The sequence below is a fragment of the Pelophylax lessonae genome (genome assembly GCF_965119305.1).
Source record: "Pelophylax lessonae genome assembly, chromosome: 9".
Classification (NCBI taxonomy): Eukaryota; Metazoa; Chordata; class Amphibia; order Anura; family Ranidae; genus Pelophylax; species Pelophylax lessonae.
Window position 1 is genome coordinate 153,295,279 of NC_138776.1, and position 27,140 is coordinate 153,322,418.

Here is a 27,140-nt window from a genome sequence, read left to right on the forward strand (position 1 = left end):
AAACAAATTGGCTGAAAAAGTAAAAAAATTTTGATTTTTAAATTTTTTTTGGGGGAATTTCATATAAAAAAATGTGAAAAATATTGCTATTTTTGCAAAATTGACGCTCTTTTTTTGTTTATAGCGCGTGATCAAAAAATCGCACAGGTGATCAAATACCACCAAAAGAAAGCTCTGTTTGTGGGAAAAAAAGGACGCCAAATTCGTTTAGGTACAGTGTCGCACGACCGCGCAATTGTCCGTTAAAGTCACGCAGTGCCGAATCGCAAAATACCCCCTGGTCGGAATGGGGGTAAAATCTTCCGGGGCTTAAGTGGTTAAGGCATTCTCAGTGAAACACAATAAATTAGACTGCATTGTATAGTTCATGACAAATCTTATGAATCTTCTTGTTGATACATAGGAGGCTGCAAGTTGTTCACACATCCTTGGGCAAGAGCAATCCAGAGGCAATGTTCTATGCAGTGTGACCTTACTCTGAAGTACAGCAAAGCTGGAGTGTTTGACAAATACTAAACTTGCAATAAAAATTGGAGAAAAGTAAAGCTACAGCAGTTGTCTATAGCAGTCAGTAAGATAGAAAGGCACCCATAGAATTTTTGGCCACAGAATAATCTCAGCTTGATGTTGAGATACCAGTAGAATAGGTTAGAAAATTTTGCCCACTATTATCTGATTATTACAGGACACCCATCATAGGTGAATCAAGGAGGCTGCCAGTGCTGACCTAGTCTTTGAAAAATACTAGCTTCCTGGTTATTGTGCTGACTTTCTTATATCAATATATGGAAGAATAAGTTGAGCTTAAAAAAGATTCCTATCCATACAAATGGACTTGAGAAATCCACCAGGACATTGTATTCTGGCAGTGGCAGTCACAGATGTCCAAATACACTGATCAGCTGCTTTACCCGCTGATCGATGGGTACGTTTCTAACCTCTCCCCTTGACAGAAGTTGATTAAACAATCCCTGGTCCCTGCTGGACTTGCCAATTTTTTAATTAGTGTATGGCCAGTTTAAAGTGGAAGATAAGTCTGCTTTTTAACTTGTACCTACAGATAAGCCTGTAATAAGGCTTACTTGTAGGTACAGTGAATATCTCCTAAACTTGCACTGTTTAGGAGATATTCACACAGCATGCAGCCGCTGACTTCACTGGTACATGGGCTCTAAAGGGACGACATACCTGCACCGTACCTTCAGAGCTCCATGCGGAGTCCCCGCGGGAGTGACGCATCGCTGCACTGGCCATTCCCACAGCCAGAGTCCACAAACCTGGAAGCAAGACCCAGTAAAGATGGAAGCACCAGGGAGCAGTGACATCGCTGCACTGGAGGGCACAAATAAGTCTGTCATAATGGGCTATTATGTATACTAGTACATCATGACTTAAACCTGCAGGGGGGGCACAACTTTTTTTTTTCACTGGCGATTTGCTACATTTTTAAGGAATTGACTGCACTGTCTATACTGTTTGAGTGGTATTCAACTAAAAAGCAAACATTTTATTATATTGCAGCTTATCAATTCTTAGAAGTGATGGCTGAATTAATTTTCTTTTTTAGGATTGACTTCTATTTTCTTGCCAGTAAGTCTGTTGGTTTTTAAAAAGAACAAGCCTGCCAGCAGAATGTATCAGTTACAGGGATTATACAAACCATTCAATAGTAGCAGGGGTGTTTACCATCACCAACTTTTATTTATATGAAAACTTTAGTTTATTTGAATCTGCTATTACACCTACCCCCCCCCCCCCCCCGACTGACAATGCTGCTGCCCAAAGCTACCCCCTGTGCTCCTTCATCCAGAGTGTAGGCACTGTAATGCAGGAGGTGTGTTACTGACCAGATCGCCAGATGAAAACAGAGGGGGAAAAAGCCCAAAAAGTAAACTAATTCAGCCATCACATCTAATGATCGGTAAGCTGCAATATATTACTATTTTGCTTTTGGGTTTAATACCGCTTTAAGTAGTGTGATGCTTCCCTTTAACTATCTTGTTAAAGTAACTGCAGAGGAAGATGGAAGGGGAATAAAGTTTTTTGTGACTGGATGATCTAACAAACTTCTGTTTTGTTTGTGTTGTTGCATTAACATGTCCTGTGTAGTTCCCTTCACCTGAGTGGGATACGGTGACCCCGGAAGCAAAGAATTTAATCAATCAAATGCTGACAATAAACCCAGCAAAACGCATCACAGCAGATCAGGCTCTGAAGCACCCATGGGTCTGCGTAAGTTTCATTGATGTTTCTTGACATATTCTAGGCTGATTTTTAAATATGTTTTTTTGGAATTGTTTTAGGAAAATGTTGTAATGGTTTAGCAATTTTAGGTACAATTCTCATTTCTCTTTCGTTCATTGACGGACACAGCGCTCCATAAATCCTAACTACTTAGTTATCTTGCTTCCTTCAGGAGTAGGACTAGGCAGAACAAAAAACACCTGGCTAAACCCATGGGCTATCCTCAGCTGGTATAGAACCGCCCTCTCTGCTCTAGGTAATCTGTTTTAATCTGTCCAGTCAGGTGTAAGGGCCTAGGCTCCTAGCTGGGGTCTCTGGTCCTAGCAATTTTTTTCTCCTTCCTTAAATCTTTTTTGTTTTTTTTTTTTCTCTCGGGAGATCTACAATCAACTGCCAGGCTGGGCGATGGGCTGGATAATCTTGATTCAGTTGTTCCCTCTTCCCAGCCAGAGAGCGCGTGCAGACAGCAGCTGCGTGCTAGGTCGGCTACCTCATGGACAGAGGCTGGCCCACGAGTGAAACGACTCACAGGGTCGCATACGACGGGGCGTGAGTCTGAGTCCCAGCGGTCCCTTGGCCAACAGCTCCCGTACTTTGGTGGTGAGGATTCTGTCTGGAGCATTACCCGCACCATGGAAGGGTAAGTAGAGTCCTAACCTCCAGGGACAATCAGACCTGCCTGCAGGTTCCCTCCTCCCATCCTTAAATCCCTCAGTGAGCTGGGCTTGCCCCACTCCCTTTACCCCCTGTCTGGATCTGGAGTCTGATGGGGTTCCCACTTCCCAGGGCACAGCGGAGTCTCCCCTAATGTGTGTCCTACCTTCAGGGGAGGTCCCATTGCAGAGGGCGCAGGAAAGATCCTGGCAGCATGCTTCAGCATCTGTAGCTGGTGGCGGCCATTTTTCCTTAGTCTGCCTGGTCTCCAGCTGGCGGCCATGTTTGTGCAGCCTGATGATGTCACGGGGACCATTTTCCCTCGGTCCGGGAGATGCTGTAGATGACCGTAGCCTCATGGGGATGCCAAAGCTCCTCCTCTTCCTCAGTTTCCTCTTCCTCCTCAGTTTCCTCTTCATGTGCCCCGAGACATATGAACAGGGATGGCATCCATGGTGATGCTGGGTCAGAATTCCCTGCACTCCTCTGATCGGTAGGGTGAGTCCTTGGGGGTCCCTGTTATCTCTCTTTCTCTGCTGATAGGTACCCTGGACCTTGGAGGGGGATCCTTTAGTGGTGCCAAAAGATCGTTTTTTGTACTGCAAGGTCTTCCTTTCCTTATGGAGCCTCAGGGTCACAACTCCCCCACTGACCCCCTCATGCAGGTGGCAGGTCCCTCGGAACCCCAGTTTCCCATGATTGCACTGACACTGATTGCACTGACTTGCAGTCTTTAGTGTCCTGGGTGGAAGTGGTGTGTGGGCAAAGGCCCAGGAAGAACCTCCCCCCGCCTTCCCCTGCTTAGTCTTTCTCATCTGATTCTGAGCCTGATGCCGCCATGGACGCGGCCCATCCAGGGGGGCTTAATATCACACCCCCAGATCTATGCGATAGTGAGGATGATTCTTCCTTGGTCGCAGCAGTGAATTAAAAATCGCTGGTAGACGCACTTATCACTGCAGTGCGTGAGACTTTACAAAGAGAGGATGCGGTTGATGTGGCCGTGGACGTGGCTGTGTCGTTCGGTATGCATAAATCACCTCGCACTCCAAAGGTATTTCCTTATGTGCCTTATTTGGGAACAACCAAAATTGCCCTTTGTGGCCCCCAAATGTTTTGCTGTACGTTATCCTTATGAGGAGTCACATTTAAAAAAAATTGGACTAGTCCAACAGTGTTGAACCCCCTTGTTTCCAGGTTGAACAAAGCTACCATGATCCCAGTGTAGGAATCCCCATTCTTTAAGGACCCGGCCGGCAGGAAAGCAGAGGCTGTGGCACGCAGCATGTTTACTATGGCTGGTTGGACATTGCGGCCTGTCTTTGCCTCAGCCCTGCGGTCTCAGACCCTAACTGAATGGGCCAAGCTTTTGCGCCAGTGCCTGGGGGGTGAGCAGGTCCTCGCTGCTTATATTGATTTAGTGGACCAGTTGGTCCATGAGATGCAGTTTATTTGTGATGCAGCTTTGGATACAGCTCCTGTGCTGTCCAAACTTTCTGTTTCAGCGGTGCTGCGGCTTAGGAATTGGTCCGCAGATCAAGCCTCTAAGAAAGCTCTCATTGATCTGCCCTTTCAAGGCGATCGTCTGTTTGGGGATACCCTGGATGAAATCATTACGGGGGCGAAGAGTACCTTACTGTCATTGTCTAGGAAAGGGAAGGAGCCTCATCGCAGATGGGGGGCCCTCCTTCTCAGCACATAGAAAATAATTTTGTGCTTCTGGGATGGAGAATAAGGGAAATAGATCTTTTAAATCTTCTCCGGGAGGTTCCAAGATCCTTTGTCTGGTAAGCCTAGAGCTAGCTTCCCTGGGCCCGCAAACGAGACTCCTTCAGCATGAAGGTCTGCCCTCACCCAATATTTGGGTGGGGGGGACTTCTTCGCTGGTTTCTGGCCTCGTGAACCTCCCTCATGAGAGTCAAGGGGATCCACTAAATTATTCTTTTGGGGGTACCCAGGGGGACAAAGCTTGTCCTTTTCAGGTTTTTTAGGTTCTGGGTCTCCTTGTGCGGAATAAATTCCTGCAAAGGTGATGTCCAAACTACCTAATGTCCCCCCTATCCCTGTCCAGGTAATTGATTTACCTAGGTCTGATTCTAATTCTGAACAGGGTGGTCCTTCCTCTGGACAAACTTCAGGAATCACAGGCCGTGATTCACTGGCTGCTGTCACACAGATAGTTCTCCCTCTCATTTCACATACAGATTCTGAGTCTGGTGGTATCCACATTCAAGACAGTTCTGTATACACAGTCTTACATGCAGGTTCGGCTCCACAGGAGGATACCGAGGCTCCTGACAATATCACGGGTTCCTTGACAGATGCCGCAGGCGTCCAAAGGCCACGGTAAGGCCAGAATCCTCCTCAGCTCAGGCTTCTTCCGCAATTCCTGTGAGGAATCAAGGGCAAGGATCTTCCAATCAGTCTGGTGGCCATAAACGTCCCTTAGGGGCTTCCTATCAAAGAAGACCAGTTGTCCCAAGGGCTGATCTACCATCCTGCTTTACAGTCGCTGGTTTGAATGGCTTAACTATTGAAAGCCAAGTACTGAGGGTTAGAGGTCTGTCTAGATCAGTGATCCCTACTATAAGGAAGGCAAGGAAGTCTTCTTCCAGCAAGATATACCATTGTGTGTGGAAAGTGTACATTTCTTGGTGTGAGTCAATTGGCGCTCATCCTCTATCCTTTTCTGTGGCTCGGATCTTAACCTTTCTTCAACAGGGCGTTGATCAGAAGTTGGCCTTGAGTACCATCAAGGGCCAGATATCTGCCCTGGCAATCTTCTTTCAGCAACCCCTAACCACGCACTCTTAGTTTGTATTTTCATTCAGGGGGTTCAAAATGTGGCTCCCCCTGTACGGTCTCTTTTGCTGTCATGGGATTTAAATGTAGTACTTTCGGTTCTCCAGAGACCTCAATTTGAGAATATTCAGGAAATTCCCTTGCCTACGTTATCCCAGAAGGTGACATTTTTGGTGGCTATTGCCTTGGCCTGCAGGGTATCGGAATTGGCGGCATTATCCAGTCGAAGTACCTATTTAGTGATCCATAGGGATAAAGTGGTTCTTTGTCCCTGTCCATCATTCCTGCCCAAAGTTGTCTCTTACTTCCATTTGAATGAAAACATTGTGTTGCCTTCCTTGTGTCCCCAGCTGACTCATCCCAGGGAATTTGCTTTGCATAGCTTGGATGTGGTTCGTGCAATTCAGGTGTATCTGGCAGCTACTGAGTTTTTTCGGAGGTCAGACTTGCTTTTTGTGGTTACGGACGGACCAAGGAAAGGGCTGGCCGCTTCTTCTGCTACCATCTCCAGATGGATCAGGCAGACGGTGACTCAAGCCTATTCCATTAAAGGTCAGGTTCCACCTTTCCCTGTCACGGCAATGAGTACTTCTTGGGTTTTTTCAGTATCAGGCACAAATATTGCTAGTTTGCAAGGCGGCCACTTGGTCGTCAGTGCATACCTTTGCAAAATTCTATAAGTTAGATAATTTGGCATCTGCGGATGCTTCTTTTGGCCGCAAGGTTTTGCAGGCTGCTGTTTTAAGAGGGGCTGTTCACTCTGGAGGGTGTTTTTCTTTAAACTTTTATTTTTCCCATGGGGCTCCTGGTACCCGGTTAAGGCTCCTGTGTCCTGGTTAAGGGCACTTATGTTTAGCCCTGGGTTTTTTTCCCCACCCCTCATTTTTCTTTGGCACTGCTTTTGGACATCTTAGTAGTTATGATTTATGGAGCGCTGTGTCCGTCAATGAACTCAGAGAAATGGATTTTACGGTAAGTACAAAAATCCCATTATTGTGGTCACTCATTCTAAATATAGCCGGACGGCATGCGTGTTTTATATCTGCTCATGTAGTAATTGCATTTTTTTTTCTTTTCAGCAACGATCAACAGTTGCCTCAATGATGCACAGACAAGAGACTGTAGAATGCTTGAGGAAGTTCAATGCACGGAGAAAGCTTAAAGTGAGTCATTTCTTCTTTTTCTACTGGCATGTAGTCTCAAGGACTCTCTGCAGGAGAATGGGCCTTGTATAGTGAGAGTAGAGGAAATGAAAAGAGTGGGTGTTAAGTGACTTCTAGGTAAATGGTTCTTGGTTTCACTTCTAACAATATACATAGGGAAAGTACTATAACTGGTATTACTACCAGCTGAATGTAGGAATTCCCAGTTAAATAAGATCTTCTTTGTTACATATAAATATTAAAACAAAATCTCAAAGCAGAACTAGCTAGCATCACCCCCCAATAGCATTTGCTATTAACTGCAAGTATGCACAGCTTCCTTACACACTACCGTATGCTAAATGGGCCTCATAATGTGCTCACCTCCAGTGATGCAGGGTCCTCACTTCCCCTCATCACTTCATCCACTATCTCTGCCATCTTCTTTTGGTCTTGCATCTTCTGCCTTTGGCCATTTGGGTGACCACTAATAACGTAACTCCTGAACTTGCATTGTTCTACCCATCTCTGTTCTCTTCATCTTAGGGATGCAGGCAGAATAAACAAGAAAAAAGTTTATTATTTAGGTAGAGTAGGTTTTTTTGGCTTCTACCTGCAAAGCAGGAAGAAGGAACAAAATAGATAGTTTGTTAAAGGCAGCACATATTGCACACATTAACACTTGTTGGGCACACATTGAACCCCTTGATTACCCCAGATTGTTAACCCCTTCCCAGCCAGTGTCATTAGTACAGTGGCAGTGTATAGTATTCTCCATGACTACTGTATTAGTGTCACTATTGATGTCCGTGTACCCCCAGCCAGTGTCAGTTAGTGTCAGATTGGCCGCCGCACTATCACAGTCCCATTATAAGTCTCTGATCACCGCCATTACTAGAATAAAATAAGTAAATAAAAATTCCAGTATATAATACCATAGTTTGTAGGCGCTCTAATTTTCACACAAATCAATGTACACCTATTGGGATTTTTTTTTTTTTACCAAAAACATGTAGCAGAATACATTTTGGCCTAAATTTATAAAGAAATACAATTTTTTTTTTATTGGATATGTTTTATAGCTAAAAGTAAAATAAATATATATATATATATATATATATATATATATATATATATATATATATATATATATATAATTTTTGTTTAAAATTTTTTGGCCTTTTTTAGTTTGTATAATAAAAATAAACCCAGTGGTGGCCAAATACCACCAAAAGAAAGCTCTATTTGTGTGACAAAAAGTTATATACATTTTGTTTGGGTACAGCATTGCACAACCGCACAATTACCAGTTAAATTTGCGCTAAATAGCAAAAAATGGCCTGGTCATGAAGGGGGTAAAACCTTCTGGTGGTCGAATGGTCAAAACAAGGAATTTTAACGTGCGACTTCTACATTACTGTTATACTTTGTCTTCTGTCTTCAAGGGAATTCTCCTCGATTGAACAATTGGCTATTTTTCTGAATCCTCTTGTTAAAGTAGTGACATGAAGTTGTCACCAGAGTAATCCATCCTTTCCATGAATGAGGTCTCCATTTCTAGCTTAAAATAGCAGCACCACACCCGCTGAAACCTAATTTTGAAGTCCATTCTTTTACACACAAAAAAACACATTAAGGCCCCTTTCACACGGGCTTTCCTCAGATCCGCCTGTCAGTTTTTAAGGCGGACCTGATCAGGGGCTTCATGCACCCCAATGGGGCAGCGGATGTCAGCGATGACATGTCCGCTGAAACCGCTGCTATTTGATCCGATTCTGTCCGTGGAATCCAGTCAGATGGTAACCCTATTTTCCATCCATCTGGAGGATGGGATCGGATGAAAACAGACAGGCGGTCCATTGTCATCCGATCTGCCCATATAGGAGAGCGGGGATCTGACAGGTCCGTCTCTGCACAGTAAACGGAGAGGGACCGGTCATCCGCCTGCTCAAGCAGAGTCTGCTGGTGTGAAAGCACCCACTGGCCATAAAAAATGCTGCTTCTGCAGGCGATTGGTGTTTTTCTTTTAGCTTGTAGAAGCAACATTGCAAATTTCAATTTCTACAGGCATAATTGTAGAGGAGTGTTTACAGGCTGAAAAATAAAAAACCTATCACATGTTTTTATGAGAGGAGCTTTCAGGCAGAAAGAACGCTTGACGTGCCTAAACGCGACATTTAAGGGTGTCATTTGTTTGCCGTTGTCTTGGGGATAAACTCAAATGCTTGTAAACACAGCTAAACGCTTGTACAATATGCTTAAAAGGGGTGTTTTTTTAATGCTGCTTCTTTTAGCCAACAGTTGTGGAATTTTTTTTTTGCTATCTAGTGTGCATTTTATATATATATATATATATATATATATATATATATGTATATGTGCAATTTTTTTTTTTTTCATTGAGTAAAGCATGTGGGAAGCACCCCCTCTCATTTTATATTTTCGTTTCAAACTCTCTTTATACATTGTTAATATATATCTTTAAATACTGTTGATGAATTTTTATTTTATTACAATACAGAATTGCAGTTAGTAATCTTTGTTTTTTTTTCCTTCCATTGTAGGGTGCAATTCTTACTACAATGCTGGTGTCTCGAAATTTTTCAGGTAAGTTTGGGATGGAATGGAAGATGCTCAGATGCGAAGCACTGACAAAACAGCTTCTGTGTATAGGTGTAATAAATACAGACATGATTTTAATTAAATTAGTAGATAGTGAAATTAAACTGAGTCAATGGGAATTAGGACCCTCAGATTTGAGGTAGTTTAAGCCAGGTGATTTGGCTTACTGTGCATGCTGCCTATCAGCGGCTACACTCACAGGTGGAGACCAACTTAATAAAGTGCAACCAGTCACATTCCAACTGTCTTTGCTGGTGCATGAAAGAAAGTATTCATTTCTTTACTCTGCGTAACCATATTTTTCTTCCCACAAGCTTTTATTTGGCCCGAGTTACAGTCCCTGGGAAAGGAGTGTTCAGTTTTTACAGCAGCTTATGAGAGGAACTATTCAATTATTTACAGCACTCAGCTAACTGCATTTCACTGAAGGGAACTAGGGCTTTAAGTCTGAATCCTTATCTGAAATCATCCTTCCTGGGATGAACTGGTCATTACAGGAGTCACTGCCATAGATACACCTGCCCTGAAAAGCAGTCTGTTCCAGCACTGTTCATATCAGACCAGGCCTAATGATTTTCAACGGCTTATTGTTCTCCAGTGTTAGTGGGTTGAGGGTTGGAAAGCCTAGTACACATGAATATCGTAAAAAAAATTCAGCTTTCAAAGCAGTCGTACGATGTAGCCAAAATGGGTTACATAAATGCAAGTTCACACCTGATATGGATTGAATGTCACTGTTGTAACCTGTATTTACCAATAAATCTTTATTGATTTTATTACTGTGTGTGTTAGGCCTCATCTAAAGTCCCATGGGGAATTAATGTTTCTTTGAAATTATCCGATGTAACAAACGCCAAATATTTTAGTTTTTTAATAAAAAAAAAAAAATTTTTTTTAATTTGTATGATACCAGATCATACGAGTTTTGTTTAATCGGTACAGTTTTTGTCCAAAAATACAATAAAAATACATAACATCAATTCCAAATTTTTATTGTGGCGTACGAGAAGTTTTGTACTTTAGTAACCTATTCGTTTTTGATATTAAAACAGACGATCATTCCTCTGATCTCATTGTGTGTACTAGGCTTAAGCAACTTTCTATGGGGGCACCCGGGTCGAGTCACCGCTCCCAGTGTCCATTCAGACACGGAGCTCCGACCCTGCCTGGCCCCTCTCTCTTCTGATTGGCTAGCTGACTAGCCAGCTGCAGCAGCCAATGGCCCCGCTGCTATGCCAATCAGGAGGGAGAATCTCGGACAGCTGAGACACTCGCGGACATCACTGGACAGAGAGGGACCTCAGGTAAGTGTTAGGGGGGCCGAGGGGGGGGGGGTTGATGCACACATAGAATGCATTAAGATAAAAAAAACCTTCTGACTTTACAACTCCTTTAATACCCAATGTAGCATGCACTTTACATAGCACCCAGGGTTACTGTGCGGGTGTCACAAGGCCAAATTTAATTCATGCATGAAGGTTTTCCTAGGTAAGATGCTGGAGTGTTGAGTACCTTTTATTTATGTAGAGCTTCAAACAAAAAAAGGACTGATCTACATGATAACAAGGTTTTTTTTTTTTTGGAATGGCTGATTCACTTTGGTTGGATCCCTTGCCTTATATTAGAGATAAAAAAAAAAACACTGAATTTGTCCTCTCTTCTTCGAAATGTTAGAAAGTCAATGCATGTGTGGTTTTCAAGATATGGCAGAGGCCTTTGGTTTTTGCAGCATTGTTTTTTTTAAATTAAACTCTCTTTTGATTAAGATCTAGTGAAGGCCCCAGAAGTTTAATGTGTTTGCTATTTTTAGAAAATAGACAAAATGAGTTGTATTCTTCATTCACACTTCCCAAAAGGCCTTTAGTGTGAATTCCTGTGGCATGAATTGGAGGATTCCTGCAGCCAGAATGACATGTGTTTGGAAATAGCTGTGGCTGATCAGTCTGTAGAAAGCAATGACAGGCTGAGGGAAGCTGCAGCTGTCTGTGGCTGTTCAGATAGATTCAGACATCCACCGGTTTCCTTTGGTTATGTGCAGATGGTCTCCCTGGATGAGGTCTATATGAACATTTTGCCATTATTGCAGCTAATTACTGGATGTGTGAACAGCCTCAGACACTGTAACCCTGTTATTACTTTGTGTAGGCTAAGCAACTACATACAAACACCTGTCATCAGGCTGCAGGAATCCTCTGATTCTTACCACCGAAATCCACTCTATAGCCCAAATCACAAGTGGGAATAGAGTCTTATTCATGTATTTATAAACATATAAGTAGTCTTTAGTGCCGGTTCACATTTCTGCGATGCGGGAATGCTGCGAATATGCAGCAAAATCCCGCATCGCATCCGCACCTCTGGCAGTTCACACTGCCATATGCGATATGCAGGGGGTGTTAATTAAAAGTTAACGACACCTCCTGTTGCAATCGCAAATCGCAGTGCGATCTGCAAGTTCTCACAGAATCGGATCGCACTAGTGTGAACCACTATGCGATCCGATTCTGCTACGGATAAAAAAAAGCCTCATGTGCGAGTTTAGTGTGGATGCGGTGCGAATTCAGCCATACAAAGTGTATAGCTGAAATTTGCACCGCACATGAGATCGGATGTAATTTAGGAGCAGTGCGCTCCGAATTACATGCGATCACACAAATGTAAACCGGGGCTTACACAAGCTTCAAACTCTCTACAGTGCATATTGATGCAATAAATCAGTAGCCTATTGTATGTATATACAGTAAATTTATTTAAAGCCTAGATTTACCTAAAATAAAAAATCAGCGCAAGTGGGTTTACGTTTCTTCAGCGAGATGTGTCCCTTGTGTTGCTGTGTCGTCTTTTCGCTGAAATCTTCCTTCTTCAATGCCCCCTTTTCCACCCTTGCCGCCGTAATCGTCTGATGCAATGGTGGTTAACAGAACTAAAGGGCTGTCATGAGCTCTCGTCAAAAGGGGACCCACTATGCCCCACTTTCTGCCCTGCTGTTCCATTCATAGAAGCTGTACTATGGCTTCCATGAATTAAAAATGATCTATGAGTGCAGGACAGGCGGATAATTGATATGTCCGCCCCCTACATTTATAGATCATGTTCAATTTATAGAAGCTGTAATACAGTTTTATGAATGGAGCAGTTGCCTCTTTTATAAGAGCCTTTCAATATTGGGAAAAAAGCCCTAAAAGGAGATTGGAGGAGGATTTATGGCGAAATCTGGAATTCCTCTTAATAATAGGGGAATAAGTACATTGGTACCCCTTACCTATTCCTACACAGTGTTAATGTGAAAACAAAAAAACGCAATTTAATTAAATAAAACACAAACACATACTTGCAGCTTTTAAAAAAAAAGTTTTAAGGACAATTTCATCTTTTTATTTTATTTTTTTCTCCTAAATTCCAGCTCCCCTATGTACCAATACACCATAAATGTACTACTTTTGCAGAAATAAAAAACTTCTCCATTACTTCCTGGATGGACCTTGGGATGTAACACAGGATGATGTTTACCAGCTGACCTCATTAGCACACACCCTGCATCATTTGCCCTCCTACTCCAGCAGATCACTACCACCCCTTGTCAGATTCACATTTTTTTTCTATGCAATCCGTGAATATCGTTCTCACTGAATACACAGCCATAGATTGTTTACTTGGCAGAGTGTGTGAGAGCTAGTGATCAGATAACAGCCTAAGTGGTTAAAGCTGTTTATTAAAAACAGGAGAAGTATGTCCTGGGTTCTGTAAAGCTCACCATACACTATGCAATCTGATTGTAAAATCTCCTTTAGATCTACCATCAACTATGTAGTGCAAGGTCCTGCCTGATTGGATACAGAGTGATTGGATAGATGGTGGCTCGAAGGTAAGGGGTGTTAAAATAGATTTTTTTTTTTTTCTGCAAAAGAAGTACACTAATGGTATATTGGTACATAGGGGTGTAGCAGGTTTTCCAGGCATTGGACCTGATATGGGTCTGCCATTGTTACCGGTTACCTCCCCATCCCATGTGAGCTGCGACCCTGGGTGTGAGAACTGAGACACTGACAACTCCGGCATCTTGGTTTTGTGGTTTTATTGTAGATAAAGGGGATGGGAGAAAGGAATGAGTGGGATACTCCTTTAGGCTTAACTAAATGCTATTTGGGACTTTATCCAGAAAATGTCTATTATCGCTGCCTTGACGCCAGCCGATGCTAGCCAGCGCTCACTGACGCTTAGAACACACTGGAACTTGACAGAAGTGCTGAATCCTTAAATCTGGGTTCAGAAGACTCAGGACTGTGGCGCATAGAACTACTGACACTGCTGCACTGCAAAGTCACTGATCACTCTCTCCAGCCTGGCACTGACTTGAGGTAGCTTGCTGTGAATTACTGTATAGCTGCAACTCTCAACTGGTGTTCTGCACAATTCAGGGCCCTAACCGCAGGAGCCCTCTTTACACTTTTAGCTCCTCACGGTCCAATGACTATGTACCCCCTCTGTTACTTCAGGGTCCTCAACCTAGGTACCCCCTTTTACAGCTAGCTGACACTGGATCCCAGAACCTCCTCCGGAGTGGTCTCCTCTAACTCTTCAGGCAGACCCCCAGGGGCAATCCTCAGTACTCACGACCTGTGTAGGCTTTCCTGGGACTGGACCTCTCTCGCTCTCCGCTGGTTCTTGGCACACCGTATCCCCTCAGCTCAACTCAGCACTCTCTGGATTCTCGGCCGGCACCCCGAGACATCCGCTTCCTCAGACAGGATCTGTCATTTTCCTGTTCTCCCATACTGCTGATGAATTGAACACAGATGTGTTAGAACAACGCTAGCCTTCAGGATAAATAGAGGATGACGCCCCCAGTATCGACACAGACAGCAATAAAAAACGTAACCCCTCCCTAGCATATCTAACAAAAAAAAAAGAAAAGATGCCTTTAGATACACTTTAGGCACCACAGACCATTTCCCCTTTACAGTTGTCTTTTTTTGGGGAGGGGGGGGGGGGTAATTTTGACACAAATTTAGAGGGAACAGTGTGCCACACATAGTCCACAGTGGAAGTGGCAGCTCAGGCTCCATCCAGCCTTATGGTTAAAGAGGCATCTCCAGCAGCCACAGTAGTGTGCTAAAAAATTTGACAGGAGTCTCGGAGGTGTTTGGGATTTCTTTGAGGTCGTTACACTAGTTTTTATTATACATTTTTAAGTATGGCTGGACCATCAATTCTTTAAATGGTCTGGTGGACAGTTCATTTAAGCAGTTCTCTTTTAGGCCTAACATTTTAGAGATCTGAGCCTGTTGTTATCTCCCTACAACCAGCAATAGGATTCAGGGTTCAGAGTAGTTTTGCTGAGATGTAGCTCCAGTTCTTAGTAGAAAGACATCAATACATCAGGTCTTCTATTCTTTTCAGCAAGTTCTTTGTTCCTGACTCATGAGATGATCCTGCTGCCAAAAAAATGTGGCTATAGGGCTTTAATGTTCTGCATCATTTTGTCTACTTTTAAATTGCAAGCCTTTTTAAATAATAGTCCAGCTTTTCTAGTAGGCAGTAGTCCTTACTGAACCACAGTGAGTATAACATTCATTCCCACCTGTTTCATTTTTGTCGCTGGCACATGCAGCTTAAGGGACATGGATTTTAATATTTTCCATGACCTAATGCTCAATGGAATTTTTCTTAGAAAGTCTGAAGCATTTGTGGACGTTCAGTGCATGCCAGCAGTAACACAAGCACTGTTCTGAGATACAGTTAAGTGATTTATTAGATGCAAGATAATCTAATATTTTCTAATTTGATCTTTTTTTTAAAAGAAAATGTATATCTACACAAGCCTACATTTTTGCTGTATATGTTTTTATAAGGTTGAAGATCCTATTGATGGTAAGTGAATGTTGTGGCCTTGTGTGGATATAAAGAGAATCTGTGGTGTTACTGTAGATACATCTCCATATGTCACTTCAGACATATACATAGACCTAAAAAAGTAGACTTACCGTAACCTCCTCCAGTCGTCTGCATGCATGTATGCGGCCTCTCGGCAGGTGGGTTTTAACACAGAGAGGCCACATATATGCGGCCTATGTAAATACAAAACTGCACACTCCCAGCTGTCACGGGCGGGGAACGAAAAGCTCTCAATGCATCCTTGCGTTTGGGAGCTTTCCGATCAAATGACCGCTGTGACAGCCAATCACAGTGGCCACGTGACCCAAATCTCTGCCTCTGTCCCCCCGGCATGAAGTTCTTATAGGGCCGGAAGGTGTTAAGGGTTATTACTGTCTATACTAGTGGCTGTCATCCATACAAGAAGTAGGGGGCCTCAACTGTTGCCCCTACGGCTTCAAAGGACCACACTTAAAGCTCATGCACACTTGAGCTAAAGAAAATTATGGTTTTACAGGTGTTTGTGCTTTTATTTCTTTGCCTCTAAACTCCCCTTCATATTAACTTGTGTGTCGATGCACAGTATAGGTGTTTACAGGAGTTTGAGGCAGGTGAATAAAAAAACATCACAAATGCCCAATGCGTCTAAATGTGGGTACATACATGTTAACGTTAAGCGCTTTTAGTGCTTAAGCATTTTTTTTTTCATTTTAATGGCCAGAATAAATTTTATATTCTGGCAAATGAAATGCCCAAGTGCTTGATGCACATAAACACGCTTGAAAAAAAAACTGTGGCTTGGGAGCGTTTTTGCAGCTGCTTTTCTCCTGCCAGGAGAAAAGCTTTTAGCAGAGCCCCTGTGACTGTCAGACTTAAGGCATACTAGAGGAGATGATCAGAGACTGCAGACATACAACGGGGTGCACACAATACAGAGACAGGGTACATGCTATATGAAACTGTTAGGGATTACTGTCATTAAAGCCTCTTTACAAATGATTGCTTCCCCTATTGACTGCATGGCCCTGCAAAGGGCCTCACAGCAAGTACTGAAGGTCTGCAGGGGTCTATACAGCTTAAAATGCTATTAAACCCAAAATGTGATCTATTGCAGCTAACCAATCATTAGATGTGGTGGCTGCATTTGTTTAGGTTTTTTTTTTTTAGAATTTTACCACCTGGTGATCTGGCCAGTAACACCCCTTCTGTATTAGAGTGCCCCCACTCTGGATGAAGGAGCACAGGGGGTACCTTTGCTTTGAACAGCAGTGTTGTCAGTCTGCAGGGAGGGGAGTGTTAGACTAGTAAACTGAAATGTAGTAAAAAACAAAAAAGGGCATTCAGGAGGTTGCAGGGTCACCCAGTGCCTGTCAGCCACTTCTGCCAAGTGTTCTTCAAAGAGCAACACTGGTGTAAGCAAGCCATTATTCTCCACATAAAATTATAATCGCAGTTGTTTACATGGCATTTATAACCTAGTAAAGAATTTGTTTGCCCTATGTTGGTGAAATAGGAAAAAAAAAAAATATATATATATATAATATTTATTTATTTTTATTTTTTATTTTTTTTACTGCACATGCCCCATCATTTCCACTATTTGACCTTTTCAAAGGGCCAGAGCTCCAAGAATATATGTTTGTGCTATAGGTGATGGCCTGGACAGGATTTTGGTAGATTAGGACAAGATTAGTGGAGCCTGATTTTTGCATATGAACTCGTTTGTAGATATGTCACACTTTTTTTTTCAGTTTGCAGTTAGTTATTACTTATTCTTCTGTCATCATCTAGATTAAGGGTTTATCTGTAGCCTGAATGACAGTTTCCTTCTTTATGTATCATACGTCTTGAAAAGGGTATGTTTGGAGATTAATAAAAAAAAAAAAAGAGTGGCCAACTGTTTGTATCTTTTGAAGAATGTGATCTGCTTATGTCCTTTTTTTAGACAGCAGTGTGTCCCTTTCTCACAATGAATCTGCATGTGATCAGAAGCTTATGTCAAGCATCACATCCGGATTTATATTTGGAACATTCCTAACACAGGCCAAATCCAACTGGGCAAGAAAACTGGTGCTTCCTGACTTTATCTAAAAGTAGTTTGACAACCTTCTATTGTGTATGGCAAGTGGTTCTTGGCTTTAAATTACACACTGTGATCATTGCAGTTACAAAATTATTTCAGGACCTATACATTTTTACAGTGCACCCCCTAACAAAAGGTGTGCTGAAGTTTAAGGGCAGGACGGCCCACACCCTGAAATGATGATCCTCTTTTAGGCCTTGTTTACATGTGCAGTAGAGTTTACCGCCCCTCTAAAATGTGATCAGTGGCAAACTGCTTTTCAGGTGAATATGATATTGATTTCTTGATAACCTGTTTTAACCATTTAATGCCCACTGTGCCATAACTGTTGCAATACACGTGTTGCAGTCCTATTCATTTTAATGGGTCACATTTTGCAGCAATTCTGCCTACCAAAAGCGGCATTTTATATTAATGTTACCATGCTGGGACTGTAGCAATGTGTACTAACATTGCCACTGGCCATGTTAACTTTTTAGTTCAGTGGATGTTAAAAATGTGGATCAACCTCCTCGGCTGCACATGTGAATGAGGCATTTCTAGTTAAAATCAGACCAACATCTGTCCACGTGATCATGAAATCTGATGCCAAGTGTTCCTAGGTAATAGTAAAATTGTAATTTGGCAGCCTTGTATATCCTTTTCCAGTCAATTGAGAAATAATGATGCCACCTGAAGGATTTTAAACAGACTCTCATCAAAGAGAAGGGGGGCCAAAGTGCTTCAAGTGTGAATTGCAGGAACCTAGAGCTACCTGCACATACCTGTTGCAGCCTTTCAGACCCTCCTGTCACAATCAGATCTCTAGCCGTTCTGACAAGCTGGTCATAGACTGAGGGACTTTCTTTCCTGCAACCATGGGTTTCTGTAAAGAAAATTGCTTGATTTCCGAATCAACATCGACCCTGTTGAAATCCCTCCAACAGAGCTTTTGTGTTCTCCTGGCAGGGAAAGCTGTACCTGGCAGGAGAACACAGTGATTATTGCTAGCAGCTATAACAGCCTCTAGCAATAATTGCATGTGAAATCCGGCAGGCTGGTTGTGCCCAAGTTGATTGATCAGCCTGCCCATACATGGGTCGAATCTCACCCGCTTCCTACTAAACTGGCTGAGATTCGAATGGTTTATGGCCGGCTTTAGGCATTTTCTACTGCCAAAATCTGCCTGCGCTATTCTACTTTTTCACATTCCTATTTGCCAACAATGTGTATAACAAAGTAAAAGCACTCTATAAGCTTTCTTTTCCCTCAGATTAACAATACATAGACTAAATCTGCCATACTGAGTAGCTGAAAAAAACTTTCATTTATTAAAATAATTTAGAAGAGCATACTTTCTGAGATCCATTGTGGTGGTTTATATATGAACCTTTGTGTGACTCTCCGGGAATGACCAGTTTTTTTGAGAATGGCATTATTCTTCCACCCTATTTTCCAAGGCCTATCAGCCCTTTATCTCAGCCGTTCCTGCAGTGCCTGTCAGTGCTGCTCCCATGCTGCATGTCTTCGGCATACATTATGCCCCTTTTATGGATGACACAGTCACTACCTCGTCCCCAGAATATTTCCATTAATTTCATTATCCCCTACTTTTGAGATTATGGAGGCTATTTGCATTATGGGGGTTGAGGAGAGAAGCATCAGAATATCTGGGGTAAGAAAATGTTCCTGTTTTCTGTTCTACACATAAACTAAAACTGTTTGTAGATATCAATGGAGATGAATCTCCTTTACTCCTTGGAAATGTTTTCTGATAGGTTTCATATAGAGTACACAAATGACTGGTTGGATTAATACATTAAAATACTTGAACAATAAAAGCAGTTGTTTCTTTAATAAATGTAATGTTAAATGTCAGCTGTGGCTTAAATGTTGTAAAGCTACATTTGTGACTTAATTGAATGAAAGGTTTTGTGTTCTTTTTTTTCCTGTCTTTTATTATTTTTATTTCCCTTGAAACTTGTATAACCTATGTGTAAAAAAAGATCTTTCCTTTCTCCTCCAGTGCCTTAATCCAGTATACAGGAGTGGTAGAATTGCAATGGAGCCACTATGGTTTATTGCCACGATTTCCTCCTCTTCCCACTATTCTTCACTTTTCCCTAAATCTCCCTTATCAGAAGCTCTTATTCTATCCATCTCTTCCATTGCTGCCCTCTATGCTTGTTGCAATAGTTTTTTTTTCTTTGCTCTTTATATTTTTTGCTTGAGAAGTTCTGGGGGAACTTTCAGCACATAAGAGTAATTAAAATGTGCTTAATTCCAGCATGTGTCTATGCAAAGCCACATAGAGCATGTCCAAATGTAGTGTGACCATGTTAAATCTAATGGGTTTTCTATAATTGAAAACTAGGTGGAGGTAATAGAAGAGAGAAAAAGGAAAACACTACAGGTGGGGACGTTGCACTTCTTAGCATCCTTTGCTTTCTGTCTGATCATTCAGCCACCTACGAAGTTAAATGAGAGATGAAGCTCGCTTTGCATACAATCTTTGCTACCACTCGCTGCTTGAGGGTGAAATATAATTGGTGTTATTGCTTGATTCTTTTTGACTTTTTTTTTTTCCTCCAGCACCACTTAAGACTTGGCTTTTATCTTTTGTGCTTTGCAAGTTCTACCCCAACCACTTCTCTAGGCAAACATGAAATTAATGTACATGTGCATTTAAAGTCTATTGAACCTTCACAGTATTCTGTTTATTTTTATCATTCTTTTTTTTTAATTAATGCTTATTTGACTTGCATCTTGCTTTTATTGTTGCTCATATGGGCTTTTGTTGCGGCTCTTCCCACTGAATGATTTTGTCCAATCAGTTGGCAGGCAGAGCTCCGCCCCCGTTGCAGCCGCAACCAGCGCTGCCAACTTGGCTGAGCAAGGTACGTGGCATGAGTTGTCCCATATCCCAATTACTTTATACCTCGGTTTGATTTTTGTCCTTTCTGATTCCCTTTTCTACCAGTACCTATTCTCCCTCCTTGTTCTGTACTCCTGCCCCTGATGAAACTGCATGCCAGTGCCTGCATGCTCAGGGGCAGGACTTGTGCCCTATAGTGGTTACTTTTGGCATGATGACCCAATTTACCCTTTTGTGGAGTTTTTCCATGGATCTGCTACTAACTTTATCCTGCATGCTAACCATCTCTTGACTGCTCGCTCTCTCTGTTTCTCATGGGAAGAGGAGAAGTGAAATGGGCAAGAAATACCAGAAGTGTTCTTGAGCTTGAAGCCTGAATTTTTCTTTGATGCTTGGTGTTTCTTTTTCATTTCTATGAATTCATTTGTAAGTGTACGCTGCAACAATGTAGATGTTAAAGCATGAAACACAAGGGAAAAAGAGAATTTTTAGTTATTAGGAAGCTGTTAATGTGAAATCTGGTGGTTGTTCCCTTAACTGGCCCTGTATCTATCTTTGTGGTACTCCGTTTAACAGAAGCAGAACCATACATCCCACACCCTATAAATGCAAGTCTCCTATATCCTTGGTAGATGGCTTACTAAAAAAGAGGGCTTGTTCCTTTGCTAACTTTGGCCAAATTTCTTAGCCCTTGCTTCTGTTCAAACTATGATTCCTAGGTAAGGTATTACACTCTGCTATAAGCAACTAAAATCATGAGCTGCAAGGATTCTTATGCTAACGCGATCACACTACACTTCATTTCCAATGCATTCAATGACTGAACAAATGTCATTTGAAAGTACTTCCAAATTTGATTTTGGAGTAAATGGACTTTCTGGTCTGCACTTTGGTGTTTTTTTTTTTTTTTTTTTTTTTTTTTAACACAAAAGGTTTTGAACAATATTCTACAAGTGTACAGCCAGCTTTAGTTTTGTTGGTTGGCCCCCATTTCACAAAATGCAACAATTTAATTTCTACATTATTGCTTTTATAAATCAGTAGATAAACACCTACATGCATTTCTTTCCTTTTTTTTTTTTTTTTTTTTTAGATCTTTACTATATCTTTGCAAGACATTTCAGGCAATACATACATTTTAAATCTTGTCACATCATAATAAAAAGCGATGACTTTTGTGCATGATCAGGGTAGATTGTTAATCTTCATGGCATGAGCTAGCTTGCAGATGTGACCTGTACTCACTTTGGGGAACTAGAGCCTGGAGAATGCATTCATGTGGTTGTATACTAAGAGCTCTTTCACAGAGTTGATGAGCTAGATTGTGCAGACATATACTCATAGAAAGATGGGCTCTGTCAATCTGTGTATTCACAGAACTCATTTACAGACGGGGCTGGTAAGCACAGTAACCAATACAGGGATTCATTCCTGAGCAATTTGTGCATACCACTGCTTATTTGCGGGCTTACCCATGCTGCAAGTGATTGACTGTGCTGACCATCTGTTGATTGTTCGCTCTTTTTCCATGGAAACAGAAAACAAAAAAGTACTGCACAAGAAAATTAATTTGTGTGCAATCAAGCAGATATTTGCACTACATAGTTGAAGGTAACTTCAACTATGAAGGTAGATTGAATAAGAAAATTGTATAATGTATGGCCAGCAAGTACTCCACTAATTACATTTTTGTTGATAAGTGGCGTACCTCAGAAATTAGTACCTACAATATGGCGTATGCCAGAGTATACCATTCAGAACATGAGTAAGAAACAGAAAGATAGGTATTGACAAAAAGAAAAATTCCATGATTAAGTAATGCCTCGTTTCCACTGAGTGGTACGGTTCGGTACGGTTCGGTTCAGTACGGTACGGTTCGGAACGGCACACATTGCGTTTCCACTGCCAATAGTACCCTTTCATGATAGGCGTGGTGTAGCAGGAAAGCTGTGATGGACGATTCTCTGTCAACCAATCAAAGTTCTGCAGAGTGTAGCTCCACCCTGTTGGTACGGTACTAATGTGCTTGGTACCCCAACGAAAGGGTACCAAAAAGTAGTACGGTACGGTTCGGAATTAGGGTATCATTCATAATGGAAACGGCATAAATAGCGTACCGTACTGAACCGTACCGTACCAGAAAGCTCAGTGGAAACGAGCCATAAATGGCTTGTCCAACCACAAATTCTTATTTTTAAATTTAGTAAATTCTGGTGAGCTAAATCACCTAACCGTTTTTTTTTTTTGTCTCTCAGAAACTCTAGTTCTAAGGTCTTTACACTTCATTTCCAAAGTTTTCCAGCCTACTGCCACCATTAGAACTGGAACTGGTCTCCACTCTTTTTTATTTAATGTAGTTGTAAACCTTAGACATTAAATATGAACAAAGCAAATCCCTCTATAGTGTTTCTTTTTCTCAATAGAAGCACTAAGTGTCATCCCTGTCTGCCGCTTTGTTCCTCTGTTATCAGCACAAATCACTTCTGACATGTTTTCCTGACACCAAGAGAAAAATGATGACAGAGGAGGGATCTTCAGTTGATTGACAGCTTCCGCTCTGTTGCTGTGTGGAAGGGGGGGGGGGGGGAGTGTAGCTTTAGCTTTCCCCCATTTTTTCTGAACATCCAGACCAGCTTTATAATTCAGCACTTTGAACAAATGTGGAGAAGACTTTAGATAAACAGGTATTTATATAGGATGATTTGCTTCAAATCTGTGCGTCACATGAGGCCAGTCACTTCACTGGGTTTATGTAAGGGTGTACAATCACTTTAAGAAGGTGGCAACTGCAGGAGTAGGAAGACCAAGGTGGAGAGGAACACTGAAAGACCAAGGTGCGGTCAGGAAGAGAGCCTGGAACTAATTTTGCATTTGCAATCACCAGGAAATAAACACCCCCAAACTTCAGCTAAAAAGAAATATCACTTTTTGAAAGATTGGCCCTTTATGTACAGGGAGGTTGGAAGAATGTTGTTGTTTTTAAATTCGTTTTTAAGTTTATCTCTTGGCAAACTTTTTCTTCTTTCATTTATTGACGGGGATAGCTCCAGAATCTTCTTGACCATTGGGTTATGCTGCCCCCTAGAGGAGTAAGACACTACGCAGGAAAAAACTTTACTACGCCTATGGGGCAGTCCCAGGAGATATACTCCCACTCTCTGCTATTGGTACTCAGTTTTTTTTTTCTGCCTAGTTAGGAGTAAGGACCTAGTTCCTTGCTGGGATCTCTGGTCATAGCATTTTTTCCTTTTTAAATGGAATTTTTTTCCTTTTCTATTTTCTTTTCCTGTGAGAACCAAAATCAACTGCCGGACTGGATATTCAAGAACCTTATGGTCTTGCAGTCCGGCCTCAACGCCGCGCTAGGTCGGCCACGACCTAGCCCCAATGGACGGGGGCTGGCTGATGAGTTAAATGTCTTGCGAGGTCGCATGCGACCTGATCTCTGCCTGAATCGCAGCGGGCGTTTTGGCCCACAGCACCCCCATTCTGGTGGTTTGCCTGGAGTGGTGCCCATCTGGTTCCATGGTGTGGTAACTACTGTCCCCCCCCCCTCCCCTGGCGGTTTTCTGGGGTGGACCCGGGACGGTCATACTCCCTCCAGCCCTTCTGAACACTCACTGTGGGTTTTTCTGGCCCACCCCCACCTGACCGAAACCTATGTGAGGATGCCTTGCTGACACCAAAAAACCTATGTGAGGGAAACTTTAAACATGGAGAATGCAGCTGCTGCTGTGTCAGAGGCGCCGGTACCCTTTGGTACCTGCAGGTCCTCAAAAGCGGAAAAGGTATTCCCTTTTCCCGCCTACTGTGACAAATTTGTTGCGAGTCAGTGGGATTGTCCTAAATACAATATGGCGGTGCCTAAGTATTTCAATAGACAGTATTCTATGAGGGGTCTCTGTTGAATAAGTGGGCAGTCCCACCTGTGGTGGACTCTCAGGTTTCCAGACTGAATAAATCCATTCTACTTCACGATGGAGAAGTCTCCGGCCTTTAAAGATCCGGCCATCCTAGTGGTTTCAGACTGGCCTCGCCGGTGTTGTTATGCAGATCTGATACGGTTGGTCAATGATGCTCCTTCCTCTGAGAAGAGCTGTTGGCCCAAGGGCCAATCTTTCATCTTGCTTTTATAGGCGCTGGCTTTAATAGCTTAGCTGTCAAAAGCCAGGTGCTGAAGGTTAGAGTTTTGTCTGAATCAGTGATTCCCACGCTGCTGAAAGCTAGCAAATCTCCTTCTAGGAAGATTTACCATCACATTTGAAGAGCGTACTTTGTGTGGTGTGAATGTCTTGGGGTTCATCCCTGCTCCTTTTCGGTGGCCTGGAGTTGGCTTTTTTTTTCCCAACGAGGTGTTAGCAGCGTTTGACCTTTGATACCATCAGGGCCAGGTTTCGGCCTTGCCGGTTTTCTTTCAATGTCCTTTGGATACGTTTTCTTTGGTTCTCACTTTTGTAATGGGGGTTCGCCACTTGGCTCCCCCAGTGCGGTCTCAGTTGCCCCTATGCAATCTCAACTTGGTGCTGTCAGTTCTTCAGTAACCGCCTCTCAAAAATATTGGCGAGATTCCTCTGTTTACATTGTCCCAGAAGGTAGCCTTCTTGGTGGCTATTTCTTCTGGACGTAAGGTGTTGGAGCTGTCAGATTTGTCTTGTCGTTCACCTTACTTGGTGGTACACAGAGATAAAGTAGTGCTTCGCCCTTGTGAGTTGTTCCTTCCTAAGGTTGTCTCTGGTTTCCATCTGAATGAAGACATTGTGTTGCCTTCCCCGTGTCTTAAGCCTAGGCATCCTAAGGAGATTGCCTTGCGTTCTCTGGATGTGGTTTGGGCCTTCAGGGTGTACCTGGTGGCAACTGAGTCATTTAGGAAATCAGACTCACTACTTGTCCTTACCGATGGGCCTCGCAAGGGGTTGGCCGTGTCTGTCACAACCATTTCCAGATGGATCAGACAGACGGTGCAGGCCTATTCAATCAAGGGTCAGGTTCCTCCTTTACCAATTTAAAGCACATTCTACGCAGGCACTTAGTGCCTCTTGGGCCTTCCGCCATTAGGCGTCAGTGATGCAGTTTACAAGGCGGCCACTTGGTCGCCTGTGCACGCTTTCACAAAATAGATGTGCTGGCATGCAAGGTTTTGCAGGCTGCTGTTTGAGAGGACTAGTCCTCTTTGAGGGTGTATGTTTCAGGGGAGCTCCAGTCATTCCAGGTTGAGCTCCATGTTACTTGGTTGGCTAGGTTTAGTGTTTAAAAATCTTTTTCTGTTGTGTTTTTTTTTCACAACCCTCATGTTTTACACTGCATTTGGGAAGTCCCAATGGTCAAGAAGATTCTGGAGCTGTGTCTGTCAATGAACGAAAGAGAAAATTGGATTTTTGTCTCAAAAAATCCTTTTCTCTGCTGTTAATTGACAGACACAGCACCCGCCCCTCTATTAAGTTGGGTTATATTTCTTATGACACTGCTTGCAACAAAACTGAGTGCCTATAGCAGGAAGTGGGAGTATATTGTCACAGACTGCCCCATGGGCGTAGTAAAGCTTTTTCCTGCCTAGTGTCCTACTTCTGTAGGGGGCAGCATAACCCAATGATCAAGAAGATTCTGGAGCTGTGTCCGTCAATGAACATCAGAGAAAAGGATTTTACGGTAAGACAAAAATCCAATATTTTTTTTTTTTTTTGGATAGTGTGAGGAAGGGTTAGACCTTCAGTCAAGTTTTTTTTTTTTTTATTGCTGTCTGTATCCTCACCACTCTATTGGATTCACCATTCTATAGGAATTGACGATTTTGTCACAGAGAAACAAAGTGTGGGGAAATCCTCAATTTTACAATTGTCCCATGAACAAGTGGTAAGGATGAAATCGTCTAATGGTGACAAATGTCTAAGAGGAGAGTTTCTCACATTTGGACATTTCCTCTAACATCCTGCAAATGAAGGGAATTTTCCCCAATGGTATGCTCAGACAGCAAAAAAAAAAAAAAAAAACCCTGTAGGGTTTTTACCTCTTCCCTATTCCATCCAAATCTTAAAGTCGTTGTAAACCTCCATCATCAAATCTGAACAAAGCACATCATTTTGTAGTGTTTATCTCCAAAGCTCTTAGGCTGGCCATATGCGGTTTGAATCTCGACCGGCTCAGCAGGAACTGGCCAAGGTTCAAACTGTTAATGGGCAGACTGAATGTACCAAGTTGATCGATTGATCAACTTGGGTACAACCAGCCTGCCGGATTCTTTTGTGATTATTGCTCTCAGGAGAAGACATTTGCTGATTCCCCTGTTAGCATTGTGTGTGTTGATGGGGAAATTGTCTATGGCCTGCCTAAGGGTCCTTTCACATGGGTGTTCCACCCGGTAGACTCTGCTTTGCTCAGTGGGGGATCGATCCGTTGATCCCTGCTGAGCATGTGGATGATAGGTCTGTCCCTACTCGCTATGCTGAGATGGACCTGCCAGAGCCCCGCTCTCCTCAATGGGGAGATCTGATGAAAATGGACCATCTGTCCACTTTCATCCAATCCGCCAGACAGATGGAAAATAGGGCCACCATCCACCTTGGATTTCACGGGCAGGATCGGATCAGATAACAGCGGGTGTCAGCGGATATGTCACCGCTGACATCCGCTGCCCCATACATCCGCTGTATCATCAGAGGCTCTTCACTTCACTGGGTATATGAGAAGGTTTACAACCACTTTAAACCCACTTCAGTGGTATTTAGGCATTTTTGCCTATCTAGTGTTGTTTAGTAAATGTTTTAGTAGTATTGTTTACATTCGGGGATAATATTAACTATATTGGGGGATCATAGGATGTCTGTAATATGTATGAATTTACCTTAGCTTCTTTTTTACTGGTTACTGA

General features: G+C 42.5%; 1 protein-coding gene across 23 annotated transcripts in view; it reads left to right on the forward strand.

Moving 5' to 3' along the window:
- Window positions 1-27,140, forward strand: part of CAMK2G (calcium/calmodulin dependent protein kinase II gamma) — a 400,936-nt gene that overhangs the window by 292,191 nt on the left and 81,605 nt on the right. For 8 of the 23 annotated variants that reach the window (XM_082267524.1, XM_082267541.1, XM_082267535.1 and 5 more), the window contains exons 10-14: window positions 2,110-2,232; window positions 6,780-6,863; window positions 9,407-9,449; window positions 19,775-19,813; window positions 20,235-20,297. In XM_082267524.1, coding sequence (XP_082123650.1) covers window positions 2,110-2,232; window positions 6,780-6,863; window positions 9,407-9,449; window positions 19,775-19,813; window positions 20,235-20,297 — 352 coding nt within the window. The remainder of the gene's footprint in view (window positions 1-2,109; window positions 2,233-6,779; window positions 6,864-9,406; window positions 9,450-19,774; window positions 19,814-20,234; window positions 20,298-27,140) is intronic. The other 15 variants (XM_082267543.1, XM_082267529.1, XM_082267538.1 and 12 more) reach the window with 2 other exon arrangements.